At 43.2% G+C, this 27,482-nt stretch overlaps 1 protein-coding gene across 10 annotated transcripts in view; it reads left to right on the top strand.

Moving 5' to 3' along the window:
* RASAL2 (RAS protein activator like 2) overlaps nucleotides 1-27,482 on the top strand; it is a 246,919-nt gene that overhangs the window by 85,463 nt on the left and 133,974 nt on the right. For all 10 annotated transcript variants that reach the window (XM_075936872.1, XM_075936874.1, XM_075936873.1 and 7 more), the window contains exon 2: nucleotides 25,304-25,431. In XM_075936872.1, the coding sequence (XP_075792987.1) occupies nucleotides 25,304-25,431 (128 nt within the window). The remainder of the gene's footprint in view (nucleotides 1-25,303; nucleotides 25,432-27,482) is intronic.

The following is a 27,482-nucleotide window of genomic DNA, read 5'->3' as shown; positions in this document are numbered from 1 at the left end:
GCAGGCCTTCAGGTAAGATAGTCTCCTATATTTCTTCCAAAACTCCACACAGATTGAAGTCAGTCCAGTGGGCAAGCCACTGTGTGATCATCTGGTGCCTGGGCATTCCCAGAAGCTCTCAGAATTCTATGTATGGAGAACACAGTCCTGGATGTTGTCATGGGAGGAGCCCAGAGATTTGAAAGCCCACAAGTAGTCTAGAAAAAAGCAGTTTCCCATTGCACTGCGGGCATCATCAGAATCCTCAGACAAGCCACATTCTTCCTCTGCCCAAAGTGTTCTGCTGGTTTTTCCTGAGTGTCTGAGAGATGCTGCAGGGTCTGTGTCCTCTCCCTTGTCCAGGCACAGCAGTTTCCATTGCAGTGAGGACATGAGTACTCTCAATGCTGAAGATGTTTTTCCTCACAGATGCTTTTGACAGGCAGTTGAAGAGATGATTGCAGGATCCCTGGCCTTATGCTCTGAGGTGCTAACCATTCGGGTGCAGGTTTGTGAGTCCTTAGGGGATCACAATTAGTTGAAAAAGGGATTGGCCAACCTTTGCTTATATCCCAACTTCTTGGTATGATTTCACTGGCTGTTACCATCACTGCTACTGACTAATAACCAGTCAGTCTTATTAGGCTACAGAATACTGCTCTTCTTAAGATGGAGGACTTCAAGAGATGCATCGAAGACCTTCCAAAAAACCTCTTGCCTTTATTAAAAGGAGTATAAGACGACTCTGCTTGGTCATGTCACAATGACTTTTAACCGGAGGAGGCTGGAGACAGATGGCACAAGACAAATCACTTGATCATTGTCTTCGGTCCAGCCCCTCCAGGGCACCTGGCACTAGCCGCTGTCAGCAGACAGGCTACTGGGCTAGATGGATCTTTGGTCTGACCCAGTAGGGCCGTTCTTATGTTCTCAGGAGACCTACCTAAGACGTTGACCAAATGCTGAGTGGAAGAGGCATATCAAAATGGGATTTTTCTGGGAAGAAATGTGCCAAATCATTCTAATTACAGCAGCTAGTCATCCCTTTCAGTGGTGGAAGGACTCGGGATTTCTGTGGAAGGATTCTTTTGGATCTAGCTAGTACCTGAGTGGGAGAGAGAATGCCTACAGGACTGCGCACAGAACAGCAGTGCCTGGGGTGGGGGAGACAGACTTGCTGAGCCCCCGAGCAAAGGAGGGCGTAGAGAGAACAACATCACAGGCTATTCCTCCTCCCCAACTACAACAGTGATTTAAAGGGCCGGGGCTCAGGCTGCTGCCGCAATGGTAGCAACAGTAGTGGCCAGGAGCCCTGGCCCCTTTTGAATCACTGGGCCTTGGGGCAGTTACTCTCTTTGTCTCCTCCCCCCCATCTCCGTCAGCTGGCCTGGCAGTGCCATGCATTGGCATACTGGGATAGACTACCACACAGATATTTGGGAGATAGATAAACAGACAAACCAGTTAGCTGATAACACAGAAACAATTAGATATCCTTCTCTACAATCTGCTGAACTGGTTAGAAGAAAGCATCCATGAGACAGCCTTACTCTCTGGCATGGCTGAAACACCATTAGCTCCCACAGTGGCTGAGTTTTAACTGTGTTTAGAGCCAAGCATAATCCTGATTGTGGCACATATAAAGCCTTAAGCTAAAGGAGATTAGACTCAATATTAGAAGCCATTAACTTTCCATTTGAATGTTATTTATAACCTGTACAATGTTGAGAAGAGTAAATCTATCAACTCAGGACAGAGAAAAAAATGATTTCAGTAAACGAACATTTGGACTGTAAATGCTCTTACAGAACAGGAGTCACAATTTCACCAGAAACAGAATAAGAATAGAAATGAGTAAGGCTGCATTAAACTCTTGTGTCTCCCTTCCATTTTTGGAAGTATCCATCCAAATCCCATTTTTAGCATTTTTTAAAGGTTGCTTAAGCAGGGGAAAGTTCTCAAAAAATATGCATTTGATCTAATGTACCTGGAGCTCTGTGGAGATGGGGTACAGGGTGGGAGAAGGGGCACCCTGACATCAGCACCCCCTCCTCTTATTCCTGTGCTCTCCATAGCAAGCAAGAAGCTCCCAGGGGCGGGGGGGGCAGCTCTAAGGCAGAAGGCAGGAGCAGCATAGTCTCTTGACCAAACCTGTCAGGATCACCTGCCAAAGGCTCCAAGATCCTCCAGTCGATCCGGATCTACTGGTTGGTGACCACTGCATTAGTTGTTCTGTCAGTTTCCAATCTCATTCAGTTTTGGGAAGCAGGGTCTGGTATTTAGTATGCATGAAAGCAGCTTTTTTTGGTGTTAACTTTTAAAGGCTGTTTCTGCGTTATACAGCTGTTTTTTTTTAATTAAAAAACTCACCGTCTCAGAGAAATTCAGAACTAGTTCTCTGGTTCCACACAAGACCCTTTTTCAATAAAGTGGTTTACTTATTGCAAGTTGAATAAAAACCAGTTTAGTCTGTATGCATTTAATTGCATTACTTAGGTTGTAATTTTTTGGGTAGGGATCCTGTCTTTTGATGAGTGCCTTGCACATTTATGGTGCTGTATAAATAACTGCATGTAATTCCTGTTGGGTGTTTCTACGGCTGGTTAGGGCATGCAGTCTTTTTACTTGTACTTTAGTTAATTAAAAATTTGAAGTGGCTTAAAGTGGTTTCAAGGATTTTTTTTATAAATAGCGTTCCTAGTGCTACATCCACATTTTTGTAAATTAGTTTTTAATTCAGTACACGTGGAAGTAATTCACAACAGCCACATTTAAACTAGTCTGTGAAATTCTAGTGTGGCTTAGAGGTGATAATCGGTGCTTTATGACAATGAATCCTAGAATACTACAAACTGGAAGGGACTTCAAGAAGTCAAGTCCATTCCCCTGTCCTGTTAAAAATTGCTCCGAATTAAGGCACTCTTGACATTTCTCCAGGGAAATATTGCAGGTTTTTGACAGCCTCAGGATATTGTATTTAAGAACTCCATATTTTTCTCAGACTTTCTTTTTTTACTGTTAATTAATTACTGGGTGATTGCAGTCATTATAATGCTAATGTGGATTGGAAGGGATAATAATGGGCAAACACACTCAGCAGAGAACTTCTGGATTTAAATCCTGTAAAGTAATTAATGTAAACAATTAAAGGTGTCAATAAAATTTATAGTTAAGTGGCATGAATCTGTCTGTTGGAGGCAGGTACAGTCTGTGTGCATTGGGGTAGATTTTATCCATTTGCCAGTATGAGACTTCAGAGATATCATCCATTGGGATGAATAGAGGAGTTCTGCTGAAGAGCTATTATATGAGGCTGTTGGTAGACATGGAAGGATGTGTACGTTGAATTCCATTGAATTCACGCCTGCAAGTTTTTTTCAACAATAAGATACTGAGACTTAATTTTTTTAAATATGCAAGTTTAAATTCTGCAGTAAGATGATATATTCTGTCATTGTGGAATTGCAGAATACATAGGATCCTTTCTTATGATTAAGGTTGCCTGACCATTTCTGTACTAGTGATTAGGCAGCTAACCTAGCATACAACACGGTGAATAGGGTAGGATCTGAGGCTAAAATAGGTAAAGAACAAGTTAAGACTTAGACAAGTTAGTTGTCAAGTTGGCAGGGCTTGATGAAGTACATCATCAAACACATAAGGAAGCGGCTGAAGAGAATTCGGAGCCATTAATGATTATCTTTGAGAACTTGTGGAGAAAGGAAGAGATCCCAGAGGACTGAAAAGGGGGAAAGATAGTACTCTTCTATGAAATAGGGCTTAAAGACAAGCAAGAGAATTATAGACCAGTCAGTTTAAGTTTGGTACCAGAATGATGATGGAGCAAATAATCAGTTTGTAAGAACATAAGAATGGCCATACTGAGTCAGACCAAAGGTCCATCTAGCCCAGTGTCCAATGCCAGTGTGATGGACTGGACCGGGTCTGGGCACCGCTGAGGGAGTCCGCTCAGGGCAAATTGCTCAAAACAAGGGGATCCTTCCAGCCCCAGACTGGAGGCCTTTCCAAATACGCCACAAACCAGTCACATCAAGCGCTTCAGCTGCCAATCCAGCCAGCAGGAAGCCTCACAAGCAAAACTCCTCAGACACCCCAGCTCTCCCCATACCACAATCAGCTCCGGGCCTAACACCCAGGTGAGGGGTTATAGAACCCAATCTCACCTACCCCCAACGGGTTCTCCTGGTCCCAAAAGACCAGCTACAGTTCCCAGTCAATTTACACTTTGGATCTTACCCACAAGAGCATGCTGGGCCAATCCTTTAGAATCTAAAGGTTTATTAATAAAGGAAAGGAAAGGTGGAGAATAAGGTTAAGGAGAATACATTACATGCACCAAACACCAAGTTCTTGATGCAGGCTCTCAGCAGAGATGTTATAAACTGCTATCTTAAAAGTCTCTGGTGTACATCCTATGTCCGGATGGGTCGACAGTCCTTCCTGGCTCGCTGTCCCTCGCAAGGCTGCATCTGGGATCAGGGGCAGAATTGAAGACAAGATGGAACCCGCCTCATGGCACTTGTATATCTCTCCTGGTGCCCTCCTAGCCAGAGCGGGTCACATGGTCAAGTGACCTGTTTGTGTTTCACATGCTGGCAGCCATTATTCCCTGGCTGGTTTGCATGTTCCCAAATGCATTCCTCAGGTGTGTATTGGGCACCTTGGGAGACATTGTTCTTGGGGCTGTGCTAATTAGCATAGTCATTCATTGGACAGTCCTCCTTTACAACAGGCAGTGCAGGCCAGTATCAGCAGAGTCCATATTCATAACTCCGCATACAGACATCATACAAGTACATGAGTAGCCTACATAGAATCAGTAGAACATAAGCTTTCATTTGACACCTCCCATAGCCCCCTTTGTACAGACTTTTGGGCAAACTCTCCCCGTGGGCACAGCAGTGATCTGGCTGCTCCCCCTTAAAATCCAGTAATGTGACAGCAAGATACCCCAGGGGGAGTGAACAGAACAGGGAATCATCACGTGATCCCTCTCCTATCATCCATTTGCCACCTCTGACAAACAGAGACTAGGGATGCCATTCCTACCCATCCTGGCTAATAGCCATTGATGGACCTAGCCTCCATGAATCTAATTCTTTTTTGAACCCTGTTAAATTCCTGGTCTTAACAACTTCCTTTGGCAAGTGGTTCCACAAGTTGACTGTGCTGCATGAAGAAAACCTGCCTTTTGCTTGTTTTAAACCTGCTAACTATTAATTTCATTTGGTGATCCCTAGTTCTTATATTATTGGAACAATTTTTGGAATAATATTTGGAATAATTTTTCCTTATTCACTTTTTCCACACCAGTCTTGATTTTATAGACATCTATCATATCCCCCCTTAGTCTCCTCTTTTCTAAGCTGAAAAGTCCCAGTCTCTTTAATCTCTCTTTATATGAGAGCCATTCCAAACCCTTAATTGTTTGTTATCCTTTTCTGAACTTTTTCCAATGCCAATAAATCCTTTTTGAGATGAGACGACCACATCTGTATGCAGTATTCAAGATATGGGTGTACTATGGTTTTATATAGAGGCAATAAAATATTCTCTATCATATTCTCTATTCCCTTTTTTAATGATTCCTAACTTTTTGTTTGCTTTTCTGACTGCTGCTGCACATTGAGTGGATGTTTTCAAAGAACTATCCACAATGACCCCAAGATCTCTCTTGAGTAGTTATAGCTAAATTACTGCTCATCATATTGTATGTATAGTTGGGATTATTTTTTCCAATGTGCATTACTTTACATTTATCAACATTAAATTTCTTTGCCGTTTTGTTGCCCAATCATTTAGTTTAGTGAGATAAGTACCTAGATGATAATGTGGGGATAAGTAATAATTAACATGGATTTGTTCAGAACAGATCAGGTCAAGCCGGACTTAACGAATAGCCTTTGAAAGTATAACAAGCCTTGTGGATAGGCAGGGAAGTATAGGTGTGATATCTTTAGTAAGGCATTTGGTACTGCCTCGCATGACATTCTAGAGAGACAAACTTACCATAAGTTGGTTGGAAAACCACCTTCTGAGAATAGTGATAGAAATGTAGCCGTGTTAGTCTGGTGTAGCTGAAACAAAATACAGGACTATGTAGCACTTTAAAGACTAACAAGATGGTTTATTAGATGATGAGCTTTCGTGGGCCAGACCCACTTCCTCAGATCAAATAGTGGAAGAAAATAGTCACAGCCATATATACCAAAGGATACAATTAAAAAAATGAACACATATGACAAGGACAAATCACATTTCAGAACAGAAGGGGGATGGGGGGGGAAGGAAGGTGAATGCCTGTGAGTTAATGATATTAGAAGTGGGGAAGGGTATTAACTCACAGGCATTCACCTTCCTTCCCCCCCCACCCCCCCCCCCCCCATCCCCCTTCTGTTCTGAAATGTGATTTGTCCTTTTCATATGTGTTCATTTTTTTTAATTGTATCCTTTGGTATATATGCCCCCCCTCCCCCCCCCGGGACGTCCTGCACGGCCCGGACAGCCCTCCACGGTGCCCGCCCTTCCTCACTTTACGGTCATCGGAAAAAGGTGGCATGCGAGCGCTTTTCTTGGGGGAAAAAACACGCTCGCATATGGCTGTGACTATTTTCTTCCACTATTTGATCTGAGGAAGTGGGTCTGGCCCACGAAAGCTCATCATCTAATAAGCCATCTCGTTAGTCTTTAAAGTGCTACATAGTCCTGTATTTTGTTTCTTCTGAGAATAGTTATTCATGGTTCACAGCCAAGCTGGAAAGACAAATAAGTGACATCCTGGAATGGTTTGGATAATGGAATAGAGAGTGCACTTATGATGTTTGCAGATGATACCAAGCTGGGAAGAGTTGCAAGCACTTTGGAGTACATGACTAGAATTTAAAATGATCTAGACAAACTGGTCTGAAGTAAATAGGCCAGTGGTGGGCAGTAACGTGGCAGCAGTTCCCCAGGATTAGTCCCTTGTGGGCCATCACCATTGTATTTTCGTGTGCCTCCGCAGGTGTAGGCGATTACAGCTCCCTCTGGCCGTGGATTGCCATTCCCGGCCAAGGAGAGCTGTGGGAACCTACACAGACCGGGACACCACTTCCCACAGCTCCTATTGACTAGGAACAGTGATGTGCAGCCAAGGGGAGCTGCATTTGCCCATACCTGCGGGAGGTGCAGGAAAATATAGCAGTGGCAGCCCAAGGGCCGGTATTTGCCCACCCCTGAAATAGGATGAAAGTCAGCACGGATGGGTACAAAGTTCTCTACTTCAAAAGAAATAATCAGTTGCACAACTACAAAATAGGAAGTTGCTGCTTAAGAAGTAGTTTTGCAGGAAAATATTCCTCCAGGGTGCATTAGAAGACATTTAGGGGTAAACTAAAGCTAAATAGCAGCACAAAACACTGAGAGCCAGGACCTGTGGCCGCACCCTGGAGGGTGTCCTGTGGTTCTGCAAATCTTCTGGTTCAGCACCAGTCAGGTCCTGAGGGTGCTGGATTAGAGAGTTTCAACCAGTATTTTATTCATAGAATACACGGTATTTCAAGACCTCTGTATCCAGTTGGATGAAATACATAGTGTACATGTAAAATGTTACTTTTCATTTAGATTTTGAAGGAAGTATTTAGTAGTTTTCGGCATTGTGTGGTTGTTGCTTGACATGCTAGCCTTGAAATGAACTGTGGTTTTTTTTTCAGCCACCGTTACTGCACTATGATGCAATCTGAAGACAGACAGCTGGCATGCTTTGTGTGAGATCTCCTAGCATGGTATTGGGTGCCCTCTCTATGGGAAGTTACAAGGGCATTGCATATTGAGATGGCAATGTGACTGAGCGTAAACAAATATGCTGACTCAGTAAGATTTTTTTTTAGAGTGGCTTGTGTTCTTTCACTAACTCAGACGTTCTCTGTTAGTGCCTAAAGGGAACAACTTCCAACCTCTTGTTGGTTTAATATATTTTTCTGTCCTAGAGTGTTGATCACAATATTCTTCACTAAGATTACATGACTAGAAATTGATGCTTAGATGAAGTCCATTGTTGTTGACAGTGGCATGTACTAATTCCTGGTAGACAAATGCTTGAAAATCCACATTTTGTTATTGTCCAACTTCTGCATTGTTATTGACTCCATTGTTGATATGAAATCTTATGAGGTGTGGTGCAACTGAATAGAATATTGGATTAATGTTCTAGCCTAACTTTTTTGGCATCTCAGCTGGTTCTATGGCCCCTTCCTTCCTGCCAACACAAAATAAAAATAAGCTCTAAGGATTTGAATAGAAAGGGTAACAGCAGATCATGATTTAGCTGCTTTAGCAGACCTGTCTATGGTGCTTAATCACATCCATGCTTGGCTGTAGTTAGGGTTACCTCATTTTTAGGTGCACAAGAATTTCATGAATTCCTTTTTAAAATACTCCCAAAATAAAATGTATAGAGCTCATTTGTTTGTCTGGTGACACTTAACTCCATCATAGACCTGCCTCTTTCTTTCAAGTCCCAAAGCTATATCAAGTGAAGTTTATATTCTGAAAAGGGATTCTACAATCGAACTTCCAAGTTTGTGTTTTAAATGGTGCTGTTCACATATGCACTGGACTAGAAAAAAATCTTTTAGCTTGTAAACAATCAGTCTGAAATCTGCAAATTAAACTGGTGTCCTAGCTCAAGCAACTTTCTTAAATATTGCACAGGCCAAATGCGGCCTACTCACACATTCAGTACGCTCTGAAGGAGCTGCACAGGAGGGAAATAGGACGATTGGGACATCTCCCAGTTATTAGTGTGTCGTTTTAAATCACTTTTTCTTTACTCTCTATTTTCTATAAGGAAAGCCTGTTTTACATCTGCACATGGTCTATTAGGAAGATATGGATCTGTGTGTGTTACATCTGGTGTACTGAAATGCAACTGATTTCAAATACCGGTTGCTAAGAATTTAAAGCCTTAGCTGGCCTGGCTTGTTGCTAGAACACCCGAGGTGCTGAATTTCCTGTCAATGCAATTGTAGATGCATAAAAATAAACATGTTAGACCACTATCCTTTTAGAATGATAGTCATTTTCTTTCCTGGACTTTGTCAGCATAAGGCAATTTTCAGTGATAGATTTTTCTCATACTGAAGTCTTGAGCTGGTTTTGTTAGGGAATGGTAAGGAAAGTGAGTAATTAATTATGTTCATCTGAATATGTGGGGTTTGGCTGAACTTTGTCAATCACAAGAGTTAAGGTAGGTCCACAGAAGCAGGGCTACATCAACACAGCTGCAGGGCATCTCGTGAAGATGCTCTATGACTGTTGATGGGAGAGTGTTCTCCCATTGTCACAATTACTCCATCTCTGCAACAGGCAGAAGCTATGTCAACTGGAGAGTGTCTTGCTCTTAGTTCATTGTAACTTGTTGCTCAGGGGTGTGTCTTTCACACCCTTGAACAATGTAAATTAGATCGTTAAGTGCTAGGGTAGACCTACTTTCAGATGCCACTGGCTTGCGTCCTGATTACCACTGAGAGCAAGCTCTAGCTTTTCCTAGTTCTGCATCTGATTTGTGTGTGCGCAGTAAAATCCCTTTCTTAATCAAGTTGTCCAGATGGGAAAGGTCTGTGGAACCTTTTTAATTTTTTTCCCTTAAATGGACAAAGCTTTGATTGCAGATTGAAATACACTCTTTTGCACAACAGGAGTTGAACAGCGGTATAGTGTATTGAACTGGAATGTTCATACTTGAGAATACTGTGTGTTGAAATAGACATAGCTATGTGTATTTAATCGCAGAGCTCTAAATACACACGGTGGGGTATAAACGTTGCAGAAAACTGTGAATGTCTTCAGATGTTCCAACGGCATTTGCCATCAATGAAGCGTGTGGGTGTTTAAAATATTGTGTTCAGTTGCATCACAAATGATTGGGACACATACCAAACTTTTCAAAAGAACTCAAGATCAAGCACAATAACCTTGAGTCCAAATAACATACCTAGATAAAGGACTAGTGATGCTTAGGCAATTCTTTTTAAGACACCCAAACATCACTTGGTTGCTGTGCCTGAAATGAACAAACTTTGAACTGGCTTAGAAAACAAAGCCAGATCAATGGAAAAATTAGCGCTATTGAGTGGAATCACTGCTGCTCAGCCTGGAGTCTGGCGCATGCCTGAAGAAAGCACAAAGAGAGACCCTGTAGTAGCCTAGAGATATGGAAACATGGCTGTTGATGTATAAAATGAAATTCCAAGCAGTTTGCATTTTAATGGACTTGAATCACATGAGAGCTGAGAAAAGAAAGAAAAGGAAATGACTTTTCTGTTTGTCATGATGGCTCATTGCTTCAGGGCTGGAAAGCATGTCCATGTGTCACTCAAGACTCCACTGCTCTTGGAGAGGGTGTTGTAAAGAGGAGAGAGATGAGTTGCTGTCATCGAGGACAGAATGAGAACTAGTAGGATAAAGCTACAGCAGGGGAGAAAGGAGCTTAAATGTTAAAGCAAACTTTTTAAGAATTAAGTAGGAACTGAAACAAGCTGCCCAACGTGATTGTAATTGTCATTTGAGGTTTCCATAACTTGCCACGACATCTGCCTTTTTTGGGGGGGTATCAATCAATAGGATGCTATGGAAATTGTGAAAGGAGGATACATTGTCTGTTTTACATACACTAAGATTCCTTATCAGGTGAGTTGCTTTTTGTTTTCCAGCTCTTGGCTGTAGCCCAGATCTGTGGGGGTTTTGTAACCGTTCTTGCTTCTCCCTGTACCACTATTGTAGAGTTGTCTCAGCCCCTGTGCACCCATCTTGTATTTCCAGGCCTTTTCGTGCTCTGTCACTTCAGGATTTATAATAAAAGGGAAGTGGGTCTCTCATAAAGTTGGTCTATGCATAAAGCACTCATGTACTAGAACAAGAGAAGAAATTAGATTATCTACAAAGAGTATATGAAAATTGATTTTTTTTGTGGGAGTTTGTGTAATATTAATGCAGAACTTTTTGTTTTAAAGGGACAAAAATTCTACCTTTTGAAATATTAAGTGTTTTATAATGGAGAATTTAAGACCAGCTTGAGCTTTTGTCCTATATTTTTTGTTTGTTATCTGAAAGAGTGGTTATAAATGGTCAGCTTTCAAATTGGAAAGATAAAAATAGCAGCATCCCCCATTGATCTGTACTGGAACCAGTGCTATTTCACATACGAATAATGATCTGGAAAAAAAGGCAAAGTTAGCACATCATAAAAAATTACGTGAAATAGTTAAGTCCAAAGTAGGCTGAAAGAATTACGAAGGAATTTCACAGAACTGGGTGACGGGGCAAGAAAATGGCAGATGAAACTCAATGTCAATAAATGCAAACTAATATATATTGGAAAGCCTAATCTCAAAAATCCATACAAAATGTTGGCATTTGAATTAGCTGTTACTAATCAAAAAAGAGCTGTTGGCGTCTTTGTGGATAGTTCTCTGAAAACATGCTCAATATGCAGTGGCAGTCAAAAAAGCAAACTGAATGTTAGGTTATGTTAGCAACAGATGTGTCACTAAAAGCTACGAAGCTTTAGGACTCATAAGAATAGGTACAGATAAGTCAGTAAATATCAGGATGTCACTATAAAAATCCAGAGTACACTCACACTTTGAATACTCCATGCAGTTCTGGTCGCCCCATCTCAAAAAAGTTATTAGAACTACAAAATGTATAGAGAAGGCCAACAAAAATAATTAAGGGCATGGGACAGCTTCCATATCAGGAGAGATTAAAAAGACTGGGGCTGTTCAATCTGGAAAAGAGACAATTTGAGAGGGTATGATAGAGGTCTATCAAATCATGACTGGTGTAGAAAAAGTGAATAGGAATATTATAATACATTCTGTAAAACACAAGAACATCACCCAATGAAATGAATTGGCAGCAGGTTTAAAACAAACAAAAGGAAATCACTTCAGACAACACACAGCCAACTTGTGGAACTCATTGCCATGGGATGTTGTGAAGGCCAAAAGAATAACCAGGTTCAAAAGAGAATTGGATCTGTTCTCCATGAACTTATCTGTCAGTGGCTAATAGTAAAGATGGTCAGTGATGCAACCCCATACTCAGGATGTTCCTAATCCTCCGAGTGACAGATGCTGGGACTGAGGGGCAGGAAAAATGGATCCTGCAATAATCGGCCTGTTCTGTTCATTCCCTCTGAAGCATCTGCCACTGGCCACTGTCAGAAGACAGGATACATGGCCAGATGGACCTCTGATCTGACCCAGTGGGACTGCTTACATTCTGAATTTGTTTGTACAGGTTGAACCTTTGTAATCCGAGACTCCCTGGTCTAGCAACATCCGTCGTCTGTCAGGACCACGGGTGTTCCAGGACCAGAGAGTCCCAGTGGAGGGCTGGTGGCTGGGCTCCCTGCTGGTGGCACAACCCAGTGTGGCTGCCCCAAAAGGTCAAGAGCTCAGTGCACCACATGGGGGCTGCCTGGTGGGGCCAGGAGCCTAGCGCATAGGGAGCTGGGCTTCCCAGCATAGCAGGGAAGGAGGTGGGGGGATCGGCAGAGCAGCGAGGCTGGTGGCATAGGAGAGTTGGCCAGAAGGCTGACAACTGGGCCAGGGTTGTGGGGAGCCAGATATGACCTCACCTGGTCCAGCAAAATCCCTCATCCGGGACCGCTCAGATCCCTAGGGTGCTAGGCCAGGGAGGTCCAACCTGTAGTTTTGCCATTTCATTATGTCAGTGGTGCAAAAGTAGCTTTCTAACTAAAGCCACATGAAGAACAGTTATCTACAGTTCTATTTGAAAAGCATTTCCTCCTATTGTCCAAGCTGGTCCTAGATAATAATCCGTTGTGTACATGAACCCTCATCACAACCTCCACCCAACGTCTGGCAGCATATGGAATTCTTAGCTCTTACTACAGAAATTATGTGCTGCCCCTGTAAGCTGTACTTCTCAACAGAACGGAAATGAATTTCAGCAATAACTACATGCACAGATGGGGGGTTATTTCACTTCCCCTTCAGTAAAACCCCGCTCCCAAATTAGATGAAAGAATTTCACCAAACAACAGTTACTCTTCTTTCCTTAAAAATCAGATTGGGTCTAGTGACTAACAGCCGTAGTGTAAAACTACATTTCAAAATCAGATCTTATCGGAGTGCTTTAAGTAGCACCATCATCTGTAAATTTCAGTGTGGTCCTGCTGAACGTACTTTTATTTTCCTCCAACGGTCTTTGTAAATTTGGGGGCCTCACATGTTCTGGAAAAAATTTATGTTAGTGAGGAAGTTTAGGTGATTCTTACTCCTATTTGGGGGACAGTATTATTGGCATGGAAAACATACAGTACATAAAACATTCAGGAGTAACCGCATGTTTGTGCTTAAAGGATTTAAGGTATTAACACTAAGTATCCAAAAAGTGTCAGTAGTAAATCAGACAAGCTGTGCATATTCCTCTGGTTCCCTGACAGTGACGGGAAGAGGACGAGCAAGCCGCCTCCTGGTACGGATCTTAGGGAGTGGGAGAGGAACTTCAGCCTCCCTGCATGCCCCTTAAATGCACGCGCGCGCACACACACACACAAACACACCTCCGCCCCCCATACCACCAGCTCTGACTCCTGCACTCCTCTGTGCACACATCCCAACCCCAAACCACTCCTCTCACCCCAACCCTGACTCCTGCACCCTGCCATGCCCAGCCCTCTGCCCTGAGCCACTCCTCACACCCCAACCCTGACTCCTGCACCCCCACATGCCCAGCCCTCTGCCCTGAGCCCCTCCTCACATCCCAACCCTGACTCCTGCACCCCCACATGCCCAGCCCCCTGCCCTGAGCCCCTCCTCACACCCCAACCCTGACTCCTATATCCCCACAGCTCAGCCCCATGCCGTGAGCTTCCCAAACTCCTGCCCTAATTCCAGCATATCCTCACTTCCCTACCCCCTCCCTGAATTCACCCCAGCATTCCCTAGCCCCCTGCCTTGTACCCCCCACATTCCACCCCACACTTAAATTTCTTACAGGCTCTATCGTATCACAACCCCTCCTGTCCTGAGGATCTCCCCCAGGGGATTGCAATACGATAGCACCTGTAAGAAATGTAAGTTACTTTCGTGCCTGTCTGTGCATCATGTTGATCATAGTGTGCGTTGATCATAATTAATCATGCTTACCAGAACCATAGTAAATGTACTGCACTCGTGAAGTTTTGTCTTCCAATTCTAAATTCACCAGTGTCACAAGAGGGGACTTTTCAAATCACTTGGTCTACGAAAACATATTTTTGCATTGATGTTTGAGCATTTGTAGTTTCATTGGTGTAGGTTACTTCTTTCTACATTTCCTCTATTTCTCAGTTCATAGTTTCCTTGGACAGTATGCAGGCACAAAATCAGTCCAGTCACTATAGTATTCTGATTAAACTGAGTTTTGTTTTAAAAATACTTAGGTTATGACATGGTAGTAGTTAAAGCAAAACACTGAGTCAGGAGGCATCTGACCCTTCATTTGAGCTGAGACAGTGATTCACTTGTGCTCACGAAAGCTCATGATACCTTCTACATTTTTTGTTAGTCTTTAAGGTGCTGAAAGACTATTTGTTGTTTTTTATCCCTCTGACCTGTGTGTGTGTGGGTGTGTAAGTAAAAGCCTGATTTCCATCACCATGTGTCTGAACCTTGTTTCCCTAGGTAAAATAAACCTCCCCAAAAATCAGAGAAAAGGATGTTTTAAAACCTATTGTCTCCATGTACTGGACTAAGTATAGTGATTCAAATTAACCAGAATGGGAAGAGTTAATTGTGTTGTGCAACACTAAGTAATACAGAAGAGAATTCCTGTCTGGGCTGGCAACAGACTTCTCTTGGCACAGGGTAATGTTTAGGGGGCGGGGCTTAACTCCAGGCCCCTGGAACGGGCGGGACCTCAGGCAGAAGGGACAAGGTTAGGTGCAGCCAGCTCTCCGCGCCTCCCAGACTCGATCACGTGGTGCTTCGAAGGTGGCCTGGAGCCTCAGACCCTTTTAAACCGCTAGGCCTTTGTGCAGCTGTCCCCTCTGGCTCCCCATAGGTGGCCCTGTCCCAATCACATTTATTCTAGATCCACCCCCCCTTCATGTAGTTATAATGGCATTGGACCTTCCTTACTGGACATCTTTTACCTGAATGAAAGAAAGCCGAAATAGCAGACCTGCCAAATGACATACATTGGTCATGGCGCGCACAGGGATGTGAAGGACTAGTCAACAGGATAGTCGACGAGTCACTTCCCCCCACCCCCTTGCTGCCTCTATCTGATAGAGGCAGCAAGAGGGGGAGAAAAGGGGGGTACTTCAAAGCGGCAGCGCTGCACGGAGCCTGGGGTCAGCTGCTCCGTCGGCACTACATCTTTGAATGCTGCAGGGAGCCCAGCGTTGGGTTCCCTGCAGTGTTTCAAAGCAGCAGCGCCGCACAGAGCCTGGGGTCAGCTGGGAACTCCCCAGCTGACCCTAGGCTCCATGCAGCACTGCTGCTTTGAAATGCTGTGGTGGCGTTTCAAAGCAGCAGCGCCACAGTCCCCAGCTGACCCCAGGTTTCGGTGCTTTCACCTTTGAAGTGTAGCAACTGCCCTAGGGCTGCTGCTACACTTCAAAGGTGAAGGCACCTATCGACTAATCAATAATCTTAACATCCTTAGGAGCACGAGCATTTTGTCCCTAGCCCAAACACAATCCCGCAACTGCACAAGAATCTTGAGCATCCAGAGGGGGCTGCAGAAGCTGAGCAGGGTGTCCTCTAAGATTATCCCTCTTCACCAAAAGCTCTGTGTCCACTTGCTCCAAGGAGAAGTGTCACTCAGGAAGATCCTCGCAACTTGGTGGCTATGTAGTAAGCCATATAATCTTTTATAATCTTTTCTTCAGTTTAATAACCTCTCTCTGCTCAGAGAATTTGCATGTGTATTGCAGACCACATGGGTATTTAACTCAGGGCAGATGACCATTTTGCGTGGCCCAGGGCAGCCCAATTTCGTGGGGCCCCCCTTTGCCACGGCGCATGCGCGGGGCTTCTTGAAGCGCGGGGCTGGGGGCGGCCGCCCCGCTCGCCCTGCCCTATATCTGCCCCTGATTTAACTAGCTGAGGACAAGAAGTGTATTTAATACTTGGGGAGTAAGACATAGAAGCTCACTGGCCTGGCACAGTGTGACAGCTGAAGAGGTCGGAAGGAGAATCGGTTGAGCGCTGCGCGGAACGTCACACTGATGGCTTTGAGTGACTGCAGGTTATTTGAAGTTCTGGGTATCCTTGGAAACGCAAACTGTTATACAAATGGCAGCTTCTGTTTTGATGATGTCATGAGGCTTACAGGCTTGTACAATGAGCCTCTTGTTTGCAGACCTGCCCGGGAGGTTGTGCGGGGCTGGGTTTGAAACACGTATGCACGTCCTGACTCCACTCTTCATTGCATTGAGGTTTTTGGGGTTTTGCATGTTGGGCTCTGAAGCAGCCTTGGATTGGCCCCCCTGGATTTTAGGGGCTCACAAAGCTGTTCTTTGTTTTTCTGATTCTTGTTCTGTTTTTCATTACTGCCGCATGCTGCATTTACAAGACTTCAGACGCTAAGGAAGACAGACGAGAGAATGAGGATCAGTTTTACTAGAAGCTGGCTGGGTAGCTTGTAAGAAGCTTATAGAGCTGAGCAGCATTCAAGCTAATTGACCAGTTTTAAACTGCCATGAACAGCTTCCTCACCTTTGCTAAGGAGAGCTGAGCAGTGAACCGAGAAGCTTTCTCTGAAGCAATCAAAAGCCTGCTGCCAGGCTTGTGACTAAGTTGTCTTAGAGCAACTTTAACTCTCTTTAGTTCTTCGTTTGCTACTGATGACAAGCAGGCCGCTGTCTAGATTGGCAGATCAATGTGGTACGCTCAACCACTGCCAGTTAGGCTAACGTTAAGCCCTTAAAACTTGGGTCTTGGTTTTGTTAGAGCAACTCTGGGGCTCATCTCAGCCACTCATGCAGTGTGCACAGTGCCTTGCAGCTTGATGCAGTTTGTTCTATAAGGGTGTGTCTAGACGACATGGCTCCATCGACGGCGCCATGTAAATTAGTTTATTCGGCATAATTAAAAAAGCAGGGATTTAAATAATCCCCTCTTCGTTAAAATAAACATGGCCGCCGCGCTGTGCCGATGATCAGCTGATCCGACACAGCGCGGCAGTCTAGACGCGGATCTGTTGGCTGGGGAAGCCTTTGCCGATCAATTCCTTATGCCTCGGTCTAGACACACCCTAAGTGTTATTAAAGCACTTGAATACTGTTAGGCAAAAATCTGGGATACCAAACATTAGGGGCTGAGGCTGGCTAATACACTAGTTTACACTATAGGGATGTAATAGTGTGGTCGATTAACCAATACACTTTTGCTTATCAGTTAATACGTTAGACTACACGCATTCTGCTCCCTTCCTCCCTTGCTCCCGGGGGTGGCCGGTGGGAGGCAGGGGCAGGGAGGGGGGCAGTGGGGCTGGCCGGGGGAGATCAGGTGGGGGAACCGGCTGGCAGGAAGCAGGGCTGGTGGAGGGGAGTGGTCGGGGCAGCAGGGCTGGCCGGGGGAATTGGGGGTCTTCGGGGGCAGCAGGGCTGGCTGAGGGAGATCGGACGGGGGAGCCAGCCAGCGGGAAGCAGGGCTGGTGGGAGAAGGGGAGGGTCTGGGGTAGCGGAGCTGGCTGGGTGAGATCGGGAGGAGGAGGGAAGAACTGGCCACCCGGGAGAGGGTTGGCGGGCGTGGAGGGCAGGGGAGCGAATTGGCTGGCGGGGAGCGGGACTGACCTGGGCCTGTGCAGATCCAGGGCGCTGCCTGTCCTGCACACAGTTCCGGCGAAGCACTAGTGAGTCCGGGTACGGCTCCACAACTCACTGGAACAGCACTCGGGAGCACGTACAGGGCTTCCCCTCCTCCCCAAGGCATCACATGCAACCAGAGGCTCCCAGCGCCAATCGCGCCCCCCTCCCAGCCACTCCCCCTACCCCCACCAGGCTTCCCTTGGGCTCCCAGCTGGAAAACCAGAAAATACTGGACATTGCACATGTCCGGTATTTTCTGAAATTTTTAACCGGACAGATGCCCCAAAAGCCAGACAGTCCGTTGACTACTGGACACCTGGCAACCCTACCTTGGTCACATTTCTACACAAGTATCTAGGCATCTATCAGCACCAGCAGCTGCCAACAGAAAGTGACACGATTCAGTTTAAATGGAGTTATGTACATGTTAATGTGTGTTGGAGACAGGTACTAAATATAACACAAGGAATTAGTGCTGGACACTTACCTCTGTAATAACATCCTCTGAAATTGGAGACCCTTTCTTCCCAAATCATCCCCACATGCTTTGTGCATTTAATCCAATATGTAATTCATACAGATCTTTTCACCTGACGTTCAAATTCAGCTGCCTCTTGACTGAAACATGGCCACAGCATTTGTTATCTGAACCCACTCTGTGAATGCTGTATCTGCAAGTGGAATCCTCGATAGTCAAATGGTAATGTGACCATACCAGCATGGTTAGCAGCTCCACTTCCGTGCAGTATATCAATCATATCTTTAATTACTACAAATGGTCAGGGCTAGGTTTCACTTCTTCTCAGACTGCATCTGCATCCCTGTAACACCCTGAGTGCTGTGCTGTTGCTTTACTTAAGGCTGTGTCCAGACTCCATGCCTCCGTCGACGGAGGCATGTAGATTAGCCAGCTCGGAAGAGGGAAATGAAGCCGCGATTAAAATAATCGCGGCTTCATTTAAATTTAAATGGCTGCCCCGATCTGCCGATCAGCTGTTTGTCGGCAGATCGGGAGAGTCTGGACGCGATGCCCCGACAAAGAAGCCTTTCTTCATCGACACAGGTAAGCCTCGTGAAACCAGGTTTACCTGTGTCGATGAAGAAAGGCTTCTTTGTCGGGGAATCGCGTCCAGACTCTCCCGATCTGCCGACAAACAGCTGATCGGCAGATCGGGGCAGCCATTTAAATTTAAATGAAGCCGCGATTATTTTAATCGCGGCTTCATTTCCCTCTTCCGAGCTGGCTAATCTACATGCCTCCGTCGACGGAGGAATGGAGTATGGACACAGCATAAGTGTCTGTTCCAACCTGGAGGAGAGTTTGCCATCTACAGCTCCCCAAAAAACACTTAATGGAGCACTTTAACTTTTACTTGAATACTTCCTTCTACTTCAGCCATGCTTATCTTGAGAAATGGGACAAGATATTTTTTCATCAGAGTTTGGGAATTTGAGAAATGATAAACACAAGGGGGAGCCCTGTGAACACGTTAGTATGTTCTTCACTGAGTTCTGTGCTTTTTCCTACTGCCGGAGCCTGTGTCTCTTGGAAGACTCTCCTAGACCCCAGATCTTGTTCTTGCTCATCTTTTATCTGTATCGCACCCATCTGGAAACTTGCGATTGCTTTCAAGCATACAGCTCTCAGATCTATTTGTCTCTACATTTTTCAACCGCATACTTCACCAGTATAGTAGATCCCTACAATTCTTCACCTGAAAGCTATGCGGTTGCATGAGGTGGTAAAATATCTGTTTTCTAGGTGGTATTCTTTGTTGGCCACTTTCATGGCTTCTTTTAGAGCAGTGCTGCATTAGTAGAAGCTTGAGCTGTTGTGTCGGACAAAGGACTGAAACGCAATGACACACAAACATGTCCCCACCCTCCTTCCCTCATTTCTTTCCTTTTATATCATTAACTTAATGACCTGCTAGGTTTGCATTTGGTCCTTTCAGGATTCTTGTGCCTCTTAGTGGGACTTTACTGGACTAGCTAGATTTGAAGTATCGGTTTCATGTCAAAGGCTGGGTGAAGGTTCCGGCTGATGCCAACTTTAACTGAACTGCTTTGCCTGTCCATATTTGTAAGAGTAGGAGGTGCTGACAGGCTCTCAGCTGACAGCATTTACCCAGAGCCCTCTGAGAGCCTGTCGCCATGGTAAGTATATAAAACAGCATGAAAACACTGACACCATTTACAGGACCCTGATGGCAAAGGTGTGTTAGCGCTCCCACGTGTTATATATAAAAACTAACCTCCCTGCAGGCTCACTTTGCTGTTAATTTAGTTATGAAGGGATTGCCAAGCAGCTGTATCAGAAACATTAGGGGGTGAAAACCTGGTCCCATTGAAATTAGTGAGAATTTTGGCATTGAGATCAATGAGGCCTCGGTTTTATCCTAAGAGCATATTTAAAAATGAGTTTCTTTGACATCTGGGAGAACTGCTTTTTGGGGTTGGAATATTGATATTGTTAAAAAAAAAACCCCAAAAACAAAAGCCCCAAATCTCTCCCAGAACTATTCAGGTTTATTTCTTTGACGCTATTTAGTAATTTTAGACAATGTTTGTTGTTCATTTGATCACATTTCAATGGAAACTCTCAAGTATCAAGTCTTTAAACATTTACAAATTATGCTTTTAGTTCCACTCCAGTTTAAGCTGCTCTCTCACCCTTTAATCTTGGATGCATAGGAACCTGGGACTAAAGTATGGGATTTTTGTTGTTTAAATTCAGAACTAGGGAAGCAAAGAATTTTTTGTTTGTTTGTTTTTAATATAACTTTCAAAGCAAGTAAACTCCAGTGTCTGATTTTTTGTTTGGTTGTAAGAAAGAGATGCGATTGGGTCATGATGTGCAGACTTTTATCTATTTTGGGCTGACTTAATGCACATTAAAACTACAGGTGGTTATAATGCAAAATTCCTCAATCCCAGAACTATTTTTATTTTTTTATTTTTTTGGTTAGGAAAGTCACCTCCTTTTAAATACTAAAAATATCTCCTTATTGCTGCATAACATTGCATATTTCTGCTGACATTATGAAGGGAGAGACAATGCTCTTTTGTTACTGCAGCAAAAAGGCACATTGAGAGCAGGTGACATTGGGGTCCATTTTAATTTCTGGAAATCATTCTCTTTTTATATAATACTCTGGCCTGGTATAGGAAATTTGCTAGACTTCTGTTTTGAATGCTGTTTGAGTAGTAGTTTTTAATGCTGCAGGCTCATAATGAAATGATTCAGAAATGCACCCACTTACATGATAAGTACCCACCCCAAAAAAACTACCACCCTTCAGTACTCAGTGTCCGATCTCTTTCTGGGGGGACCAACTTAGACATTGGCTATTTCTGTCTCTTCCTCTGCTCCCTACACTAAATCATATTTCTTGATTTGCTATGTCATGGTAAATCCATTGTTCACATTCATGGATGCCTTCTAGTTTGAGAGTGGTAATGTCCGAGTTGCCACATGGCTAAATGAAAGGAGGGTTTGTGGACATTTATAGACACGATGAATGGATTATCCAAAGCCATGGGAAAAAAAAGAACAATGCAGTTGTAGATCTTCTGGTATGTCAGGTGATGTGACAGGCATGCAGTGATGCTCTCCTCAGTTTAGCAGGAGAAAATGTACAGAAAAGGGAGTTCTATTTTTTTCAAGCTGTTACTCCTCTGATATTAGCATTTGAAGGGTCATAGGGCGTGACCTTTGATCCTATGAGTAGTCTAACTGATCTGCTTTCTTGAATGCCTCATTGTAAGATGCAGAATGGAATGGATTGCCTCAGACTACAGGGGAAAAATCTCTCATCAGTGCTTGCATTTTTTAGGTGCACAGCATAACATGTTCATACTGTGCATAATATCTGTGGATTTAAATTAAGGGTTAGATTTACAAATGTGCCTTTCTTTTCCATATTTCACATGTAGTTCAGGTCTAAACACTTAGCAAAGCTACACAATTGGTCTTCTTTAATAAATTACCTTCCAAGAGAGACTTTGGTCTGCCAAATGTTTTTGTAATCACAAAACCATTACAAAATGGCCCCACACTGAGAAACAAGTCAGGCCCTGGGGCTTTGAATCTCTCCCCCCCCCCCCCCCCCCATAAAAGAAGCAACCTTATAGTTAAGAGAGTGATCCCAGTTATTTAACTAATTTTCCACAGTGCTTCAAACATCAGGTGGCAATTGACTCTCATGGTTGCTAAAATCAGTGGTTGGTGATTTTTATGTACTGAAATCCCTTTGGTAACTAATATACAGTACTGTTTAACATCTTGAAATCCAAATGTAATCCTTGTGTTCCTTAGATGAGGTACACAAGGAAACAGAGCAGTTGTTTGCCTAAGAATTTATATGCCACTGTGTACCTTTATGACAGTGCTAGTGCACTGTCATATGTTTGCGTGGGGATTTAAAAACACCCACATCCCAAATAGTCTACAATCTAAACTAATAAAATACCTCACAGGCAAGCTTTGTGTTCCACAGCTGTTTGAATACTGTAGAGAGATCAGCCACCTCAGAGCACTCCCTAAAAATGGGGACACTGGATAGGGATATTGCTTGACACAGGAAGAGAAGCCATTTCATGTACACAAATTAGTACCAAGAAATATCATTTTATCATGGTGCATTCTCTATGTAATTTGCATTCCGTTTCCCTTGGGACTGCAAGACAGGCTTTCCCCCTGGTTCCTACACTCTGGATGTCCAAACTGTGGTCTCCAAAGCTGCAAAAAAATCTGCTTGTAGTCATTCTCCGCTGTCTTACTCTAGACTGTTGTAAAGTCAGCATGAAGAGATGACAGAAGCTGTGTGTGACATTCATGGCTCTTCACTGATGTACATTCTGTCTTGGCTACTGGCAGCTCCTTATATCAAGATGGCATATTACATTGCCAGCAGTTGGTGTGGAAAGCTGTTTTGACGTAGCTAACCCACTTGACAGCATAACTGTGGCTGACCCTCTGAGCCTGATGCTCAGTTAAATACTATAGTTGTTCATGCTGTGGAAGATGTTATTCTAGTCTATAAATCTTATGGGCTGAGTGTAGAAATATTGGATGCTATATTGGTGAGACCTACATTGAGTGGAAATTATAATGCAAACGATTTTGCGTTGTACAGATCTACCCCAAAAATAATAATTCTGATTAATTTGATATGGTTTTGTTTTGTTGTGATTGTCTAGGGTAAAAATGAATAAGGGGCTTTTGTGTGCACATTTGACACAATTACATCAAGTAAAATCCTTTGTTTCATAAATCTTGACTTGTCAATGGCCAAAAAAGCCATCTGGAGGTGTAATGCTCATTTTTAGACCGAGTTATTTATGTTCTTCATAATATTAGGATGGTCTATGGTGGCCAGATTGATTGTTTGTTTGTTTGTTTCCTAATAATAGAGATGATCTGATTTAACGGAATTTTCCAAGAATGTTGAAAAACACAGAAAATAATTGTGCTTCAGAATTGTTCTTTACTATTTTAAATTGAGCCTACATTTCAAGAGTTGGGTAGAATAGCACCTAAATATGAATGTATTGGCAGATTCAATGCCAATGATTTCATGAATCATTCCCTAAAATATACACCTGTCTTTTAATATTTTTCTGAATGATCAGAGAACTCCTGCTGCAACAGTCTGAAACTTAGCTCAGTTGAGTCAGTGTTTACAAGCTGGCAGATTCTCATCAACACTTACTTAGAGCTATAAGATTATATTTACCTATTTGAAAAATTTGTAAAAATATTAACTCTTCTCACATGCATATAATGGTTTTACTAAGCACATAGAATGTAGAGAGTGTATAGCATCTGAGATGGATTGTGTCTTTGAGGGCTAAATAGTTAGTTCTAATGATACAAGTTTATACTCTACTTTCCTCCTAAAACTGAGTGCATTCTGCAGTGTCTGAGGATTTGCTGGCCTCTAGCGGGGAAGATACAAAAGTCTAACAATTATAACATCTTGAGCTCTGTACAAATTGGTTTCAGTTGTGGGTTGTAAGTGAAAGGCAAGGAGCATTAGGAATCATTAGGCTCTCAGCAAAGATAACACAGTGTGAAACTACAGTGTGAAACTAGAATGTAAACTAGCAAGAAAATGTAATGTTACAACATAGTCAATGCGTCTACTTGGAATCATGTGAACAGATTTGCACTTATTTCCTACATGTTGATAAATGATCGTACCCAGCGCTGTGCATTGTTCCTCAGATAGATGTGCTTGTTTAGACTTGAACATCAATCTTGACCTATACTGCCCCTTATTTCAACTGTGGATGCCCCACAAATCTCTTAACAGCGACCTCAGTCCTTATCTCTGCCCTCAACAATACCAACCCAGCAATAGCTCTGTGCAGTCTCCTCACTCCTGATGTGCAGTACGTCCTGCTGTTCCAGACTTGGCTGCTCCTGAGTGGAGACTGCCACGTGTGGGGTGTGACACAGACACGCACATGTAAGTTTTGGGGAACTGCAGGCAAGACAACAGGTGTGTTCTCTTGCCCAGTTGTGGAGAAAGCTTGAAACAAAAGACAGGACTATGCAGCACTTTAATGACTAACAAGATGGTTTATTAGGTGATGAGCTTTCGTGGGCCAGCCCCACTTCCTCAGATCAGATTGTGGAAGAAAATAGGCATGACCATATATACCAAATCAAAATAAAAATGAACACACATAAAATCTTAATGGGTTGTTCACTTTCAGTCCTTTGGGTACAATGTCCATCTTTTTGCACTTGGATAGAAAGAAATCTTGTTAGTGATAAGATGCAGCACGCCTCTGTAGTTAGTGCACGACATGGGAAACCAAACAAGTTTAAGAATAAATGTGCTCAGTCCACTAGACTGCCTTGCCTTGCCACACTGGGAATCAGGCAGGCGGGAATTCTGTTCCCACTGGGTCACTGTTCCCACTGCAAACACGAGCAGACTTTTATGTCTCTTTCTTTATCATCTTTATAATGGGAGTGACTCTCCTGCCTCGTTTTGGAAGGGGAAACCTCTTAGAGAGGGAGCTGCTGGCAGGCCATTCTCAGAGGGGAACACAGCTTGGGAGTCTACAGCTGTGGTCTGAAGTTGCACACATTTATGAACGTGCAAGGCTTACGGCTTGTGTATTACTCAGGCCTTTCAGGAGTGAAGGGCAATAAAAATAAAGACTAATGTTTATGAGGGAAGAGGGGGTGAGTGTGGAAGCTACCTGGTTTTACTTTTATTCTAGCTTTTTAGTTCTTAGCACAGTAACTTACAGGTGCCTCAGGTGCTTTTTATTTATTACAGTTCTATTGTAAATAAAAAATATCTGTGTTAATATCTGTACTGTGACTATATAAAGCTCCACTTTAGTGGGAAGAGTAGACTCTTAATATTCCGAAACATGCACTCATTTTAAATGCACTTTGCTGTTTCACACTCTTTCTACTTACAGAGGAGATGGCTAATGAAGCTCTCTAATGATTGTTTTATTCTTTCACAGATGTGAAAGGGCCACCTACTCACAGACTGTCTTGCGGCCAGTCTCCCTATTCTGAAACTACAACATGGGAGAGAAAATATTGCATCCTGACCGACAGTCAGCTGGTGCTGCTTAACAGGGAGAAGGAGGTAAGACACACTGACAGTGATGAAGGGTTTTTTCCTTTTGAATGTATTTGTAGAATAGCCAGAGAGCCTTTCTCTTCCTCTCTGATTAAGCAGGTCACGGCTGCAGTTGAATATAATATATAAAATATGTTCAGCTGTTGTCTGGGTTAATGTACTGTGAAGACGATGCTGTCTGCAAACTTCATGTTCTTGTTGTTATTTTGGTTACAGTCAGACAGGCAGAGGGAAGTTGAGGTAGAGTTTCCCCTTTTCTCTTGGTAAACTGGACAATAGTGGTCACTGGCAAAGGACTTCTCAGGCTTGTTTCAGCCTCCTTTGCTATAGCTATAAATTTGTTATTTGTGTCAGTGGGATACATAGCTGGATGCTGTGGTATGAAGACTAGATCCACATCACTCGGGGTAGCTGCGTAAGTTATTCACATCATTCTAGCCACAGACTGATAGAACCTTTACCCAAAATCACTCTGTTGTGTATCTGTAGGAAGGGAAAACTATTACAAATGTACTAGTTTTAAAGATCTTGTTGACACTGTTTTGTATCCTTCTACCTGTGAAGTTAGCCTCCTCTGCTTCCCATGAAACCAACCATACAGTTCTCAGAAGGAGCCATAGTAACCTCTTAAAAAGTGGCCTAAAATGGTTTTAATGCCCAGGATTCCATAGATCTGCCAGTGAGGTAGGAATTTCCATGCTTCCCTGCTTTAAAGCTTGCATCTCTGTCTCGGCACAGTCTCAAGATATAAGGCCTGATATATATGTCACTGCAGCACTGGATATTGTCCTTCTTGGGCATGAGCAGCGTAAGTGGTTCTGGAGTCTAGAATTTTGGAAGTAGTTTCTGGGGAGAGGTACTAGTGGTCCAGTGAGATGGTACTTTAGAACCTGTGGACAGGTGAAAAAATCTATTTACTACATGGCTCTGCAATTAGGTGCATAGATGTGAATGGTATCTGGATTTATAACAACACTTCAAAAGTCTCAGAGAGGTAGCCATGTTAGTCTGTAACTTTAAAAAATATATAGTCCTGCAGCACCTTAGAGAGTAGCCAAGATAACAACTACTAGTCTAGTAGCACCTTAAAAACTAACAAAACATATAGCTGGTATCATGAGCTTTCATGGGCACAACCCACCTCTGAATTTTCATGATTCATCTGAGGAAGTGGGTTTTGCCCACAAAAGCTCATGATACTATCTATCTATCTGTCTGTCTGTCTCTAAGGTGCTACAGGACTACTTGTTAAGGTGTTTAAAAAAAACAAAAAAAACCCCACAACAACCAAGACACTAAAGAAAATCATGGGCATGAAGGAAAGAATACTACCAATATACTAATGCCAGTTACGCTATGTATAAGAGAAACATACCTCATAAAATGTAAATTGGAATACTGTAGATCCCAAATAACTATCTGAAGGCTGTTTTTAAACATTAATTACATATTAATTGGTGTTTCAGTTACAAAGGTCAGTTAGGAAGAATTTTTAAGGATATGAGTAAGATGAATCTCTTGGCTAGAAATAAAATCATGTGCTATATTAATCCCTGGTATCACTCCTGTACTAAGTTGTTATGACTATGAGTAATATTTAAATGCTCTCCTCTTCTGCCGGTTGTCTGTCAGAAATTAAAGATTATTTATGTGGGCATACAGAGCAAGGGAATTAAATACACCAATTACAAACAGGAGAATCCAGCAAGAGAGTTAACCTTTTGCAGTGTGCTTTGAGAAGCCTGCAGGAGCATGGTCTTGAGAAATTACTCATTGCTTTATCCAAATTGAGCCAAGCAGACACTGCCTGTGGTACAGGTGTGACTCCACATGCTAAGCAGCTGACTGACTTTAGAAGCTACAATCTGCAGACTCAAATTTGCAATTCTGATTTGTTAAGGGATTGTAACTATTCTAAATGGAGAAAGTAGGGAAAGTCCCACTGGAACTTTCAGTCATACATGATAAAAGTAGAAGTTCATTTTAATCTAGCCTCTGAATCTGTACACATGAGGGTGCGTTTCTCTGCACTTATAAAAACACAAGTAGTTTTACAA

The sequence above is a fragment of the Pelodiscus sinensis genome, chromosome 9, assembly GCF_049634645.1.
Source record: "Pelodiscus sinensis isolate JC-2024 chromosome 9, ASM4963464v1, whole genome shotgun sequence".
NCBI lineage: Eukaryota > Metazoa > Chordata > Testudines > Trionychidae > Pelodiscus > Pelodiscus sinensis.
The sequence above is the reverse complement of the archived record's forward strand: the minus strand, read 5'-3'. Positions and strand labels throughout refer to the sequence as shown.